The sequence below is a fragment of the Neodiprion fabricii genome, chromosome 5 (assembly GCF_021155785.1).
Source record: "Neodiprion fabricii isolate iyNeoFabr1 chromosome 5, iyNeoFabr1.1, whole genome shotgun sequence".
Taxonomy (NCBI): domain Eukaryota; kingdom Metazoa; phylum Arthropoda; class Insecta; order Hymenoptera; family Diprionidae; genus Neodiprion; species Neodiprion fabricii.
In genome coordinates, this window is record NC_060243.1 from 31577420 (window position 1) to 31594672 (window position 17253).

Genomic DNA, 17253 nt, shown 5'->3' on the forward strand with positions numbered 1-17253 from the left:
TAGAGACGTGTACTCAGGGTGAATAACAACACAGCGAGTTCACACGAAACGATCTCGGTTATGAATACCCCGTCTATCGCTTTCTGAAACCTACTAAATGAATGCGACGTTAATTAAGCCGTCAAGACAGGAAACCAAGTCATCCGAAAATTTTCTAGCTTCAGGTATAATTACAATGAGGCACGTGTACAGAGTTCAGGTTCTTCAACGAAGCCACCCTGCGACGGAAAATTAACCGCCAAAGCCTTACCGTATTTCGCAATAAAAGTAGTTTTTCGTCCCAGATTTTGCCGTCCATCGACTTAACGTAACAAAATCAGACTCTGACAGCTCGCACGAAACTTTCTGTACAGTTTCATTCGCGTCAAGTTACCAGAAACAATCAGCTGATCGCTCGACGTGACGCCATCTTGTCTTGATCGTCACGTGTCTCAATATCGGTATATTATCGGCAGACGTATGGTAAATTACAAAAAAAAAGGAAAAACGCTCAGCTATCCAGTCGATCACGTACGGTTCATAGTGCATTGTAGGTAATACGAATGTTTATCGTCTGTATCGAAAATCGAATTTCCGCTCGAGGGTGAAATAACGGAAGTTGACGCGGTTTGCGCAGAGCGTTGCCGAAGGCAGTGGAAACAGATTGCGTTAATCGTAACAAACGAATATAACGCTCGAACGGCGAGTATAAACTCACGGGGAATGGACACTCTACTCTCTCCGTCTCTCTCTCTCTCTCTCTCTCTCTTTGAACGTTTTCAAAACCAGTGATATTCCGCTTTGCGGTCGAGTCGAAACAATAGATGGAAGTGTTGTCGGGCATGGATATGCAACCAACTCCCCCCCCCCCCCTTTTAGCGAACTCATAGCATGCACTTGATATATTAAAGCGGTACATAACGTATCTAATATACTAGACATGGATCCATGGATCCATGTACATACAAGTTGTATCAACTCCGCATCCACCGCACAATTCGCAAGGTACGGGCGAACTGCAACCATTCTTGGTTTGCAACCGATGTGCGGATATACATCCCATCGAGGATGGAGAAACCGAATTGCAGCCGTTCAACACTACGGTTTCAATTTTACACCTCGCTTTCCATTGTTTTGCCGAATCGTTAATCGTGCCGAATTCGTTGTCCATGTTTCATACACTGTCCGCGGGTGTGCGAGATATTGAATCAACCTATTTCACAAAAATCTCTATCGATGTCTTCGAGTGACGTTGAGTGGCTCCTTTTCGCTGATCCTTATTCACCGCGTTTCGATAATTATAAGCGTCTAATTTTCTACTCCGGTATAACGTCGATGCCGTTGATGTACACGTGTCTCATTACTAACGTTCGGAAAACAGCACGTGACATGCGGAATTAATTTCAATAGGAATATCGTGTTCCAAAAACAGAGTGTAAAACCATACGCATTGCTGGATGCTTCGCAAGAGGAGACGCTTGTGTTCCATCGCATTTATATGTTATATTATCGCGATTCGCAGAGAAAGGGGAATTTTATTCACCGCAGGGTACGTGTCGGATAGAAACATTTGAATATCAAAATATCACACCTTACGACGGTTTTTTTAATGTAAAAAAAAAAAAATATATATATATATAAAATAAATGACATCCCGCAAAGAAAGCTCGTTAAAAATATCCAGCAACTCATCCGAAAATGATGCATTTTTAAGCCAGTCGGCAAACTCGAAGTGTAGCCGTGAAATTAAGAAATCGACCAAAGAAGGAATTGGGGCGGGAGAATGTAAAATGGAGGCGAAATAACTCTCGAGGTTTCTTTGCAGCTAACCAAGCTTTTCCCCAATAACAACAGCCGGCAGCCGGCAATAGTTCAATTCGGTGATTAACGCAAGGGTTCGAATTCCGAGGGTGTTGTTCCAGTCGGGCAGAATGCCGCGAACTGTTGGGGGTGCCGATGCCTTGAGCACATTGCCAGAGGGCTGCTGCTTCTCTAAATCAAACTCGAGGGGAAGAGGAAACGGAAGTAGCTGTATACACACCTACAGTTGAACAAGGTTCTTTCGCAAATAATGATCAAGGATCGGTAACAAAACGTGAATAAAAAAAAGAAAAACATCGTCAATGAACGGGATGAATATATCGAGAAGAAATTTTCAACGAACGAGTGGATAAAGGAATAATTTTTGGTCAATAGGTGAACACGTAAAAGAACAAATAAGAAAATGTCTGACAATTATGGGAATAAATAGTTTGCCTGTCGAAAAAATTTTGTGATAATCGACACGCTGATTTCAGACCTTCAGGATTAACGATTTGTGTGAAACACGTTGATCAGGTTTGATTTCTTTTGTCATAAATTCACAGCACAACCGGGGAAAAATTATTTTTTCACTAAGAAAATATTATATTCATGGTTTGATAAAAAATTTGGAAATGCAAGAAGGCTGTTTTTATTTTTTTCATTTTCGGTGAAAGGTTGGCAAATAATGGAGCCCGCGTTTCGAAAAAAATTTCAGAACAGAAATTACTATGATTGTTTACCGATATATATAATTGTCAAAATTGTCTGCGAACAGTTTTTGAGGCAGTAAATAAAAATTTCCCTCCGATACGGATAATTTTCATATTCATCACGACTGTGGTTTACGCAACGCGATTTTAAGGCACCGTGAAAAATATTTATTCGGCCATTAAGATCGCCCGATTTTTCCGTCTCGTTTCTCGAGTTTTTGCCACCCTGTCGCTCCGGCATTGAAATGGGAATATCTTACGTATAAACAGTTCTCTGACTCGCGAATAAAACGGTACTGTAAAAACATCAAATCAAACTTTATCTCGGCGGCCTAAAATTACCCAACACGCGTATAATAAAAGCGGTTGCCGGTGCTGCGCGAGTTTAAGGGGAGGAGGGGGGAGAAATTTCACCCCCCTGAGCTTTTCTCACTCTCGCCAGTTTCACCATCATCACCACCACCACCACCACCACCACCATCGCCGAAAAGTACTTGAGGGAACTTGGTCTTTTTTTTGTTTTTTTATTTCCCTTCACTTTTTTACACCCCCTCTATCACCTTACTCGTAAAATCTCTGCAGTCGTGGAGACTTTCCGGTTTTCTTTTCGCTTTTCCTTCTCTCATCCCTTTCTCCGTTAAGTATAACAGGTGTATCTATTTTTATTTCGTTTCTTTTTTTTTTTTTTTCTCACCCGATTCTCTTTCCACGAACTTGTGTATATATGTATATATATACCGAAAATAAATCATTACATGGTTGGATAAATTCAATCTGCACGATTCATCCAATTGTAAGATAATCAAATACGTTAATTGTCCGTGAGTTAATTTTACGATAATAGGGTGGGAAAAAAAATAAAAAAAAAAAAAAAAATGAAAAAAGAGCACAATTCTCGGATCACGATTTGATATGATAATAGGCTATAATGAAGAGAAAAAAAAAGAAAAGTACATTTTCAGTAAATTCTGTCCCAGACCCTCAATTATCACCGCGAAGTTTTTTACCTTCATTTTTTTAAACTCCGGGGGTGTGGCTGCGGTACGGCGATAGTGTGCACACACAATTAATTAGGACCGCACAATACGCGCAGAGAGCTTTTAAAAATGTAGAAAAAGATGGAGATGGATGCAGATGAAGCGAAAAATAGAAGGTGAAAAAAAGTAAGAGAAAAAAAAAATACACACGCACATACACAGAAAACATAAGCGTCAGTTTGTAAAAACGGAGTTCAACGAAGTGCGAGTACATATATATATATATATGCAAGTAAATATTTATATAATGTACGTACAACGTAACTTGTAATATGACAAATTTAAGTTGATAATACGGAGGGAAAAAAATAAAAGCGGTGCGTTTTTCACACCGAAACACTTGATGGAACGGTGTGTATAATATATATATAATATACCTACACGTTACACGTTACGCGTGTGATACATTATAAGAGATGTATATTACAATATATATATATATATATATACATATACATATACACATGTATTCAGATTATGTAATACGCTACAGAATGATGATGCCCCGGGAAACGAGAATGTGATTTTGCCTCCTTCTTTTTTTCTTTCCCAGCTACATCCCTCAAAAAGTTTCATCCTCGCGCGTCGCGGGAAGATATAAAAATATATACATATCTTTACTTTCTTTTATTTTATTTTGTATCATTTTTTTTCCCCCCGACGTAGCAGGTAAATTATATCTACATAGATGATACGTGACATTCGTTCGTTTCAACCGTGCGGTGCTGGATTACCTTGAAAATTACTTTACCTACATTTCCGTGAATATATATATATCGTATATAATAATACAATATATATATATATATACACACATGTTTCGTTTTATTTGGTTTTTTTTTTTTTAGTTTTGTTTTTTATAGCGAGCGAACGAAGTAGACAGACCGCAGCAGCTTTGCTGCAGCCGTCCATGCTCACACGGCTTGCGATAATCGGATAGAGAGAAAAAAATAGAAATAATATTTCGACCCCTTTCTCATTCCGGGTTCACGAGAATTAGGAAAAAGTAAATTACTACAAAAAAAAAATAAAAAAAGAAACCGAGAGAGACGATAGAAGCAGATATTTGAATAGGTTTTTTTTTTTTTTTTTATTTTTTTTTTTCACAATATCCACATTTTTTTTTCACCAGCTGCCCGGTGTGGATTTAATTTTCAGAACGAATTTAACCTCATCAATTATACCCCAGTGAGCAGGACGCGATAGAAAGACGAACCGACAACCGTTCCGGGTGCGCTTCCTAACGATCAGAAAAACACCTTGATTACATTTTCCCCAACTCTCGGGAAATTTTTTTTTCTTCCCCCCCCCATTTCACCGACTAGACGGACTTCGCCCGAAAGTCCGCGTCGCATAAGTGACGGGAGAAAAATGAAATTGGAATGTAGAAAAGAAAAAAGAAGAAGAAAAAAAAAAAAAAAAACCACACGAATTTGCACCCGACAACCTTGTCACAATATCCCATCGAACGATGGACACATTTATGGTTTCTCTTCGATCGCAAAAGTACCAAATAATTCCGTTCACGTCACACGTTAACCCTGCTGCATACGTCTACCTGTGTATTATTCTCCCGCTTCGGCGAACCCATCAGACGTATAATACGTTTGTTTTCCCTGTTAAAAAAAAAAAAAAAAAACGTGGGTTTGTGGTTCTCGTTGAGCGCGGGGGTGAAACAAACGAAATGAAAAAAAAAAAAAGCAAAAACTTGAAACAAGAGAGAGAGAGAGAGCGTTTTGAGTGACGTGCAGGGTGGTCGCTTGAGCGCCGGAAATGGAGGGGGAGGGGGTGAGTTTTGTATACACGCGCGCCCCTAATGTCAGGATATTACGCGACTTTGGTCGGGCGGGAGGGTGGAGGTTAGGGGTGGGGGAGGGTTAAATGCGAGAACTAAACCAAGTCAACCTTCACAATTAGTCACGACTCGCGCGACCCGCGACCGACCCCGTCTGATATCGACCGGTGGAACCGTCACCTCCGTATCTCTCTTTTCATCCCTCTCCACATCCTCCACCCACCCACGCTCTCTCTCTCTCTCTCTCTCTCTCTCTCTCTCTCTCTCTCAGTCCCTCGTTAAGCTCTGTTAATTAGCCCACGTCTGCCTACGTCCAACGACGACGTCTGCCTCTGACGACAAACAAATAGGAACGAATAACTTCCATCCCGTCTTGTGTATACACATGTGTATGTGTATACATGTATGTGTTTTTACACATAAGCAGGTGTGTCGAATCAACCCTGCCGAATTATGCCGGTTATACCTTTTGCCTTTGCCTGACCTCCCGGGCTGTTTGTACCACCCCCACCCCCCCTCCCGAAATCTTTACGATTCTGCAGTAGGTTTACATACGTATACGAAAAACTCGACGCAAGAAACTGAGGATATCGCCCTTCTTATTTCATCCCCTTTCTCTCGACTTCCAGTGAACTTTCTCCAGATTATTCCTACTCCCTTGTAGGTATTTTTTACTTTTTTTTTTTTTGAATTTTTTTTTTCCTAATCTCGTTCCTTCAAACGATTATATCCAAATTTTGTATTCAAATTTTAATACGACGAAGAAAGATGAACTCGCAACTGCATGATAGAATGGATTCAATTTCTCGTAATTGAAGAACAATTGTTAATTGATTAATTAATCATTTCTGATCCGTGTTATCAAAATCACTCACATAATTATACGAGTAGAATAAATGATAAATCTATCTTAGTAGGTGTACAAAGAGAGAGTTTTGGATACAGATTACCATACCGACACTTACCGACAGTTAGACAAGACACAAACCTTTCTCTATAATGTTCTTGGGTGAAGACTATTTCCACTCTGATTGATTTTATCGTACGCCCGATCACTTGTATCTTCTAGTATTTTATATCTTCTATTAAATCTCCTTGTTAATAAAAATATCTATCAAATCGTTTCATATTCTTCGAGAAGAATGAATTTTTTTAATACAGCTGCGTAAATACTTTTTTCTGTACCACCTTTTTTGAATTCATATCTAAACATAATTTTACATGCATATTCTCCATTTTTCTCTGTACAAGAACGACAAATCACCGAAAAATATTTCACATTGTAAAATCGACAGTAGATGTAACATACGTTTGATATAAATCATATACTCTTGGAGCGTTGAAAATTTCAGCGATTGATCGATAGATCAACAAAACACCGTATATTACATCGGGTAAAAGAAATATGATTTTCATTCGAAAAAATCCGTAAGTAAATAAACAAATACTTACTCGATCCACCGACGTAAATCGGTGTCCAGATCAGCTGAGCGTTCGCCACAACTGACGCCGTTCCAGTGAGCGTTGTTAATTTGTTTAAATCAATTCCCCACTGTATCGCGAACAATGTTGTAATTAAAGCTTGAAAAGCTGTCATCTTAACACGAATTTTATATGCGAAAATATATGCCGCAGCACTTTATTGTCTCGCTTTGCCGCTTTCAAGCGATCCAATTTTCACTTGTTGTAAATTATCGATCTTAAAATCATGATGGCGGATAACCGTTTGTCACGATTTCTTTCAATTTCTTACCATCACCGTGTATCCACGACCTTGATGTTAAATTCTCATTCACTGCTGGGTATTCAATCATAGCACTTGAGTTTTATTATGTTAGATTTTTTTTTTTTACTTGTTATTTGCTCGATTCGATGACCTAATTTTTCGAATAAACGTATTCTACGTCCTTGATTTTGAAACAAAAATAATAGTTTTTAGTCAAATAAATCGTGTATTGATTTCTACTGTTACAAGTTTTATAGATAATTTTCTGATATTGTGTTTAACCTTGTGAGCGGGTTCAAAAAAATAAATAAACAGAGAATCATTGATCAAATATATCATGAAGTCCGAAATAATTTCATTATTCGTGTACACGTTTCGATTAGAATAAATTTTTTAGCCAAAATGAAGTAAAAACGTCAAAACAAATAAGAAATTTTGTTTTTTTTTCACTTCACTTCAATCACTTGTACTCAATTTTTTTCCGATTTGCATCATCCTGAATTACGAGAATGACGTGTCTTCGATTTAACGTTTTCACGTAGACTTCAATTATTGATTATTCAGTCGTTTAACATAGGCTGTGGGATGAGGCGTGAAACTCGATCACTTTTTTCTTTCATCCGTTTTTAACTCAACCAAGCTGCCTCCAAAAACATCGAGAACCGAATCCAGTACTCCCAATAAAAATATTTCTCAATCGCGAAACCGGAAATCCTGGAACAAGAAAAGAGGTAGAAATTATTTTTCCGAAGATCGAATAACGATCCGCATTTTAGAGAAACATAATATAGTAATTCCGTAGGAAATGACAATTTTGTATTTTCTCACTCGATTTTGATAACGAGGCATCCAATATTTTTTTTTATTCAGCTCTAATTTCCTGGTTATAAAAACCGGTAAAAACTACGCTTCTAAAACAATTGATTAACTACAACCGTGAAGTAATGCGTAGAATACATCACATCCGAAAGTGCACGAGTTCTAAACTCGAAATCGAGTCTCAGCCCAATCAAGTCAGTCACAAATCAAATCAGAGAGTATCGCGACCAAATTCTACTTCAAGTTGCCCCGCGGGTTGTTTAAAATTCGAAATTTCATATCCCGACATCCCGTGGCTTTCTCCTAACCCTCGGAATCGCCACGGGACACGGCCAACTCGCAATTAAATAACCTCATTCCCTCGTCCCTTCTCTCTTCAATTTGAAAGCTGTCCCACAGCTGCATCCGCGCGAAATTAAACAGTTGTTACGTTCTTGGGATAAACCTGCGCGTTACGAGTGTGATAATAACCGATAAATCGAAAATACGATTTTTCTACACGCCAGTCGATTGATTGTTCAAAAAAAAAAAAAAAACGAAAACAAAAAAAAAAACGACTGATTAGAACCACGGTGGATCGATCGGTTGATCGGAAAAAACTAGTACTCGAAATTTTTGATCAATCATATTTTCGATAACGATTTGTTTCTGTCTTTAAGAAGCTTACGCGCATTCGGTTTTTAGCATCGCTGCGTTTCGAGCAGATTTTCAATCCGTCACTTCTCCGCGACGAGTACAAACATGATTTTCGAGGTAACCGTGAAACTCACGTGCTGCTCTCTGGCAGGTCAGACTCAGACTAAACCGATGCTCGCTATCGGCACTTCGCTTTTCGATTCCGTCTCGGTTCGCGCATGCGCAAAACTCTGCCGAGATGTTTCGACTCGTCGATTCAACGTCAATCACAACAACTCCGACACACTTAGTATATATATGCGAAACGTTTCGTGATATACTCGACGCCTCGATGTTACAAAGAGTATTTACTACGCGTTACCTTAATCTACTTATAATTTGTATGGGAATTTTTTTTCTAGGTTAAAATCAGATTCACTTGAAAGTTGCAAAAAAATTTCACCGAATCGGAGCAATTGTAATTTTAATTTACGAAGTAAGGTTTGTCGATTACTAAATAAATTATTGCAAACTGACTGTTCGAATTATTTGACTCCATTTTCATTCATTCTCTTTCTACTCGCAATTGGATACGTTTCGTTTTTTTTTTTTTTTTTTTTTCTTATTGCAACCCAACAATAAAAAATTAAATCGATATTTTCTTTTACCGTTAGAATGCCTGAAAAAATATCAGTTCGAAATATGTATTTTCGATTTAATATTCGTCGAAAAAAATGATCAATCAAGTGAAAACACAAATGCGTCGATTCGGCAGAATGTAGACAGAAAACCCAATTGAAAGCAAACAAAGCTTATTTTCGACTAATTGGGCCGAACCTTGTTATTTCACTCGTATTATATGTATACATATAAACATTAAATATCACGCTACGTACAGAATCACTCCTCGTTTTTTACACGTAGAATTTTGTTTTTCTTTTCTTCAATGTATTCGATCAGGATAAAAAATAAATAAACAAATAAAAAAAAAAAATAAACAAACAAAACCGAATCAAACTCAATATTCCGAAGATAGTAAACACTAATGCGTGGCAAACAGTTGAAGGAAGAAAAAAAAAACGCGAATATTTGCTATTATCTGTACACGTATCTTGTATGTAAAATATACATGGATGTTTATTGTATATATATACATACAATACCTATATGACAAGCTATCGTTTAAAGTGCAGCAGCGGAATAAATCATACGTATATCGTATACGGTGCAGTATAAAACGAGCTTCTTTGGAGAGCGACACGTGACTGTGACAGAGAGAGAGAGAGATAGATAGAGAGAGAGAGAGAAGGAAATAAAAGAAATGTCAGGGTGTGAGTAGGCACACTTTTATACGCGTGCGTAAGATATGTATGAGAGATACACGCGAGCATTATTATATATGTATGAAGTATTTTTCCTCCCTTCTTTTCCGCTTTTCAACCCCTCAGATCCCTTCAGCCTCCTCTTCCTGTTCCCCGATGCTCGCGCCCCATTCTTCCACTCAACTTCTCCGCTCCTACCGCTTTGTGTTTATATTTACGCGACAAGTAAATACCGAGGCTTTCCCCTGCGCTGTGTGATGTAAAAGTTGAAGTGAAAATGAAATAAAAAAAAAAAAAATAAAGAATTAGGGCGAATTATATACATCGGACTGTTTAAGACTTGGGGGGATTTTTAATTTTTTTTTTTTTTCTTTTATACACTTCGAAAAATAAACAAACACTCAAAGTCCATGGATTTTTCACTAAATTATAAAAGACGCCTCGTTCAATGCGATTTTTTGCGATTCATTTAACGTGTGATAAAATTTTACTGATTTAGGTTGCGTTTCTTTTTTTGTTTTTTTTTTCAGAAGGTCTCCTACGAGTCAGTTATTTCGAACAAACGGTATCAAAAGGTCCCGATGTTGCTAGTATAATGATTAAATAAAAGAAAAATCTCATCATTTTTGAACACAGTTTAAACTATTCCATATCATGCTTGTACATAGAAAAAAAAATTAACGATCATAAACGTTCTTTGCTGCAAATTAGAAACATATTTTCTTAATTCGGAACGGATTGTTGCAGGTATGCATAAACTTTAAAACCCAATCGTTTATCTTCTGCGACGATATCTGACCCTTGACCTGTCCCTTTTGACGTTCGATTTTTTTTTTTGTCTCGCTGTTCTGCCCGTCGAAAATGCGAATCCTTATCGTACAAATTTTTTGAATACATTGTAAGTAGCTAAAATTTTTGAAAAAATCAATACTGATCAACGCAATTGAAAAATCTGAATTAATTTCGAAAAATGTATCCGATGTCACATGTAAAGAAAATTTTTGAGCAGCAATCCATCACAGTAGACCGATTCTTCGATCAAATTTTTTTTTTTTTTCTTATGTCTCAATTTTATGTTCAAAACGAGCCGGAAAAAAATAACAAGGAAACACCGAGCCACTGATCCGGCTCAAGGCTCAAAAAATTTTCATATCTGTCGAATAATTTTTCAAAATTCCTTCAAATATTCAAATTGCGTCTGTAAATAGTCGTGTTCAAAAATTTTAGCCTAATTCGAATGGATTCAAAACATTACGCCAAAAAAAAAAAAAAAAATTATCGCTCAACGCGAAAGTCGAAACAATCGTACAAAAAGGTCGAGGATCATAGATCCGGGTCGATTTGGCGTGAAATACCCCGTGTATGTATATACATGTGTGTGTGTGTGCGTGTGCGCAGTATTTGTTGTTGTTTTTGCAAGGCAGGCATATTTTTTCACTCACGCACACATGCACGCAGATCGTATTACGTATTCAACCGAATTCCGCGACCGCTCCGGCATCATTTATCGCCACTTTTCACCCGCCGCGGAGAATTTGCGATGCATAACGTCAGCCCTCGTCTTGGGTCTCCCTAGTCGAATACCTACACAATATTCTAGGGGATGCCCGTAACTGCCGAAATATTCTAGCGATTGTATCTACGCACGCACGCACGCACGCACACACGTAAAGTCACAAAAAGACACTCGTTGTAAATTCACGCAACATTTTTATACCGCCTGGATATTTTTACGCAAAATAATGTAAAGCGAGATACACGTGTAGGAAAAAGAGCTGAGTTAAAATGAACAACAAAAAAAAAAAAAAAAAACCGTTACGGAACAGAAGTGAGAGGAGGAATAATGTAACGATGCTTAAAAAAAAAAAAAAACACCAAGAATTCGTAATCTCACGTATAATCTAATCTTTTCATTTTTTCAACCCCTTTTTTTCCTTCGTGTTCGTTTCTTGTTTTTTTTTTTTTTCTTCTCCTTCAATGTGCAGCTTCTCACGTTTCTGTCACGTTTTTGCGGCAAGATAAAAAATGAAAAAAAAAAAAAAAAGTAAGTAAATATAACAACACCCGGCAGGAAGCTCGAGATGCGACGAGATAATTTCTCTCTCTCTCTCTCTCTCTCTCTCTCTCTCTTTGTCTATCATTTTATTTCGTGTCTTGCAAATCTTTTTGTAACTAATTATTTTGTTTTTTCATTCCCACAGAGAGAGAGAGATAGAGTACGTTTGAAGATTTGTTATACGTTTGAAATATGATGAAAAAGCTTGAGATATCAAATTTTCTGAACTGAAAAAAAAAAGAAAAAAAAGAAAAAAGAAAATAGTCCTCGAATACAAACGTTTCACGTGTATAAATTGCGTTGTAAATTTTCACCTCTTTTTCTCGTCGATCAATCGTCATCGGAGAAGGGAAAAATCTCACCGTTTGCTGAAAACGTTTACATCCAAACCCACACAAGCACACACCGTATATGTATACATGTATATATATATATATATATTATATATCTGTAATTGCATTTGGCGAGAAAGTTTTTTAATCTTAGCCAGTTGTGCGCAGGTTATATATATATATATATATATATATATATATATATATATATGTGGGGAATACGTTGGTACACCGGTTGGCTGGCAGAGAAAAATCCTCACTGAAATTGATAGGGAAAAACTTCTCAAATCTTTCGAGGTTATACTACGGATTTTCGTCAGGAAGGGGCGGACGAGGGGGTTAGTCTAGAATCGGGGAGGGGGGCGAAACTTTGACGGATAACTGAGGAGGGAGGTAATTTTTACATGCCGCATATATACGCGTCACGGTTATCGCCTTCGCGATTCCAATTCGAGCGTTTTTTTTTTTATTTTTTTTCTCCGTATCTACGGAACAAGTTCTCCCAGATGATTGCAGAAATAATATCGGGGCTGACCGGATGCTGATTGGACTGTTTCAAATAAGGGGAACCTGTTAGATTTGTTTTTAATTTTTACCGGAACAAGGTCTAAACGTTACTTTTTGCCGAACGAACTGAACAAAAAGAAGAAAAAAAAAAAAAACAAAAACCCTCTCGATGAAGAAAAGAGACAATATGTTTGCTGAAAAACACAAAAAATTTCCAATCGAATATACAACCTCGTCACTTTTGTTTCTGACGCTATGCTTTCCTTTTCTTGTTTTTATTTTTATTTTTCTGATTTTGGAAGTGGAGGATTTTTTCGATTCTGAAAGGTACTTCGTGGCATGTGATTATTTTATTTTTATTCAAACGACACGTGGAGAATACATGTATATATATATGTATATATTCGTTACGGGTTTGCGTAAAAATAATCGTGTAGATGATTGAAATATCGTTAAAAATTGTACTGGCTTTTTAACGCCCGTTATTCAGAAGCCGTGACCACGAAACAAAATCAGAACTTTTTGTAAGTTCTGTTCAAAATGGTAGAGTGAAATCGACCTACCAATATCTGCTGAAACAAATTCATTGTTATTTATGTCAAAACGATGCCAGTCTAATTTTCGAAATGTACCCGTCAGATTATTTTGAAATATTAGGAGCGGAAACTTGAACGAGTGCAATTTTTTACAGGTTATTAACCTGGATGGAGTCACGTGGCTTAATGAGGCATCTTTTAGGCTGGATCTAAAAATCATTGTACATGGGAAATTCCATGCAAATCCGACCCACGTCTGACCCTCAAAATTTCTGATTTTGTTCAAGAAATTTGCTGCAATTTTCCCGATTCCGAAACAATATCCTGAATTTTTTCACATTCCTTGTTCAGCTGTTGAATTAGTCATAAATGTTTCAAATCATTTTAAAAAGGATCTTTTATTAAAATTTTGGACCCGATTTTGAAATATTTGGAATAGAAAATAGTTTCTAGAGAATTTGAGAAAAAATTTCTTTTCAAAATCACTCTCAACATCTGCGAATGATTAACCAGTTGTATAAAAGATCTGAAAATAATCGGCGCAACGTTTCAGTGTTGGGATAATTGCGGAAGAAATTTTGAACGAAGTGAAAAATGGCGAGTATCAGGCTTTGGTTGGGTTCCGATGGAATCTCGCACGTGTAATTGGGAAGGATTTTTTATATCTATGAGAACTCGCGTTTAGACTCTGTTTTATCAGAAACATGAAAAATATTGCCGTAATTTGAGACTGTCGAATTGTGAAACGCGTTGCGTAACGAGCTGTGGGAAATTCAACGTGAAACGAGAAACCAAAAAAGCTCGTTCTCCTCGTTTCTTTTCTCATACTCCGATACTCGGAGAACCTAATTTGCGAAGTGAAATCGAATCGACGCCCTTCGGATACCGACTTCGAATCTCGCAAGCTTTCTCAGACGCCCACCTTTGTATATCTGTAAATATTATTTGATACCTTAGACGAGTATATCGACATTTATTAGCAATGGGACGATTGTGTAGAATCAAAAGACGAGGCTCAAATCCACAAAAATCATTTCCACAAGAATGTATTCCACGCTAACGTGAAAGAAAAAAAAAAAAAAAAAAAAATCGTTATCCTACTAGGCTGAATAACAATTAGTGTTTACAATTAGAGTTTAGTGTTGACCTCGATTTTTTTGAATTTTTCCAATTTGTTTACTTTTTTTGCGTATTAAGATCCGGTTGTTTGCACTTTTTAGTTACTTTAGTAATGAACGAACATAGACAATACAGTCTAATTAGCATAATTGTTCGTAATGTAAGGTTTATAAATAAGCAAACTAAAAAAATTACGTTTTTTTCGGAAAAAATTCATTTTTGAAGAATCTATCCGAGGAAATAACTTGAGATTCAGTGAAACGGGGCTTTTCGGGTCGCTGATTACGAATCCGAACTCAGACTTTCAAAATTCAAAATTGCGGATTCAAGATGGCGGCGAAAAATGTAGGAAATTGTAGAATTTTGCCGAAAATGACACGTGGGGGTTTTTTGGGTCGCTGATTACGAATCCGAACCCAGACTTTCAAAATTCAAAATGACGGATTCAAGATGGCGGACACCGAATTTCAAATCTTCGATTCGAATATCCTTAAAAGTTTTCACTCGGTAGTTTTCTGGGTCACTGATTAAATATCGATGAAAAATGTGCACTTATGGATTTTCGAATTTTTTTATTTACCACGAATCTGATATAGTTCCCAGGTATATACACGTTATTCTCGATAAATCTTATTCTTTATTTCAGACAGTGAACGTGTATAACCATTTTCACCAAAGTTCAAAAATTTTCTAAATTTTTCGCCGGCATATTGAATTTCTGCGACTCTTGTAGCGGATTCGTAATCGGTGACCCAAAAAAAAAAAAAACATTCAAACGGTTAAAAAATTTCTTATCCGCATTGCAGAGACTTTCCTGAACCAGATTCAACTTGATCCTCGTTCCGCCATGTTTTCGAATCGACAAATTTTCCACCACACTGTACTTCCCTCCGATCCTTAAATTCGGAGCGGATGCACTCGGCTGCACCGTAGAGCAAACATGCATCAAATGGTGAGCGATGTTTTGTGTGCAGGCATGCACACGCCTTGGGGATTTCGAGAATAGAGTTGAATATTGTTGACCCTTCAAATAAGCGTGCCTGCTCAACGTCCACCCCTACCCCGAAGGGCTCGAATTATACACCGACCGACTGGTTCGCCGCTATGTACACACCTGTCTGCGTACATGTTTATGGCTTGTATCTGCTTCGGTACCTACATGATACATACGCGTATATACATTCGACTAACGGACAAGGGTAACCAACCGAAAAACCGCAGATCACAGAGTTTCGGAATAGAGGGAAAATTCGAGAGGTGGATGCATGACAAATGTCGCGTTTGATATTCTTCGGATTTTTTGTTAGTTTTTTTTTTTTTTTTTTGGGGGGGGGGGGGGGGCGGGGGGGGGGGATGGGATAAGGAGTCGGCGTTTTTTACAGACCCTTTTCCTAAATCCGTAATAAGTTATTATGATTCTTAGAATCACTTTGATGTTTTATTTTCAAAATCGTACAAATCCGTTCTTCTGCTCGCGTCTGTGAATTTTTTTTGCCTCACGAATTTTTGGGCGATTTATTTATTTATTTATTTATTTTTTTATTTTTGTTTCAGAGAATTTTATTTCGCCTACAAAATTTCAAAAAGCTAATCGCGAGCATTTTGAGATTTTTAATTGATTCAATAAACTGTAACTGTGAACATCAGTTGTATAGATTTTTGTGCAATTTTTTATCGGAGGTAAAAAAAAACAAAAAAACAATATCGTCTTTTTTTGATTCATCGGGCTTTCTAAAAATTGAACCATTTTGGTTGTTTGTTGTTTCATAATTGCGGTTGTGCGATTCTTTATAAATGTTGACATTGTTTTCACATCGATGCGATTTCCGACATCATTCAAGAAAATTTTACACGTATAATAAGCGGAATAAATTTCAAATAATCACTAATTCCGATACGATTCAAAATCTAAACTCGTTAATTTATGTAATTCGTATGCCATCTAAATTTTTTCGGAGATATCACGAACTTCAAAATATCCATTCAATCATTCACCTTCTCAGTTTTTCAGTTTCTTTGATAATTTTCCACCAAACTTAATCGTTTAGTTAATCACACTTAAGGTGATATCATAAATGGACACTTTTTCAGACGCGAAAAAAGGTTAATAATTTCTATTAATTCAGTTATTTATCATAGAAAACTTATAAATTATAAATTCATACAAGTTTCGCGTAAATTGTGTACAAATTACGCAATGCGATCTCAATTTTTAGCTCTCAGATTAAATATTCTTTTACGCCACTTAACGTAATAAGTTTATCAATAAAAGTATTTCGGTTATATTTTCGTCCTGTCTCAAAAACCACAATTTTCATATTCTTTATTATCTCACATATTCGTAATTTTTGAAAAAAATTTATTTGAATTTTATCACGATACACATTTGGCGATTTATTTATCGCTTTGATATAACAGCCTGAAATAGTATATCACGAGATAAGGTATGCAAGAGGCGTTGCAGCTGGGATAGAAAGAGAGAGAGAGAAGAAAAGGGAGTGAGAAGAGAAATGAGAAGTAGGAAAAAACGAAAAGAATAAAAAAAAAAACCGATATTAAAACCTAGATCGCGTGGGAAAATTCGAGGAATTTGTTTACAACGCCCACGGACATATATAGGACGGGGTTTGAAGATACGAGGGGTGATATTTTTGGTTCAAATAATAATAAGCCTTCACGGTGTGTGTGTGGGTGGCTACGTGGGGTTCGGTGCAGAGACGTGCAGATCGGCGAAGTCGGGAATCGGAGGGTAAGGGAGGAAAGGGAAGGAAAGGGAATGTCGGGTGAATTTGATAGAAAGATCGATGCTAGGTGATTCTGTCTGACGTGGGATCGCCGAGTTTCGACGAGGGTTGATTCCTTCCACCCCACTCGAAGCGGCAGGTGCGGGGAATGAA

At 37.2% G+C, this 17253-nt stretch overlaps 1 protein-coding gene across 1 annotated transcript in view; it reads right to left on the reverse strand.

Annotated features, from left to right (window-relative positions):
* Nucleotides 1-17253, reverse strand: part of LOC124182618 — a 203801-nt gene that overhangs the window by 95087 nt on the left and 91461 nt on the right. Inside the window, exon 3 of the mRNA XM_046570113.1 lies at nucleotides 6777-7764. Within this exon, the coding sequence (XP_046426069.1) occupies nucleotides 6777-6921 (145 nt within the window). The 5' untranslated portion in view covers nucleotides 6922-7764. The remainder of the gene's footprint in view (nucleotides 1-6776; nucleotides 7765-17253) is intronic.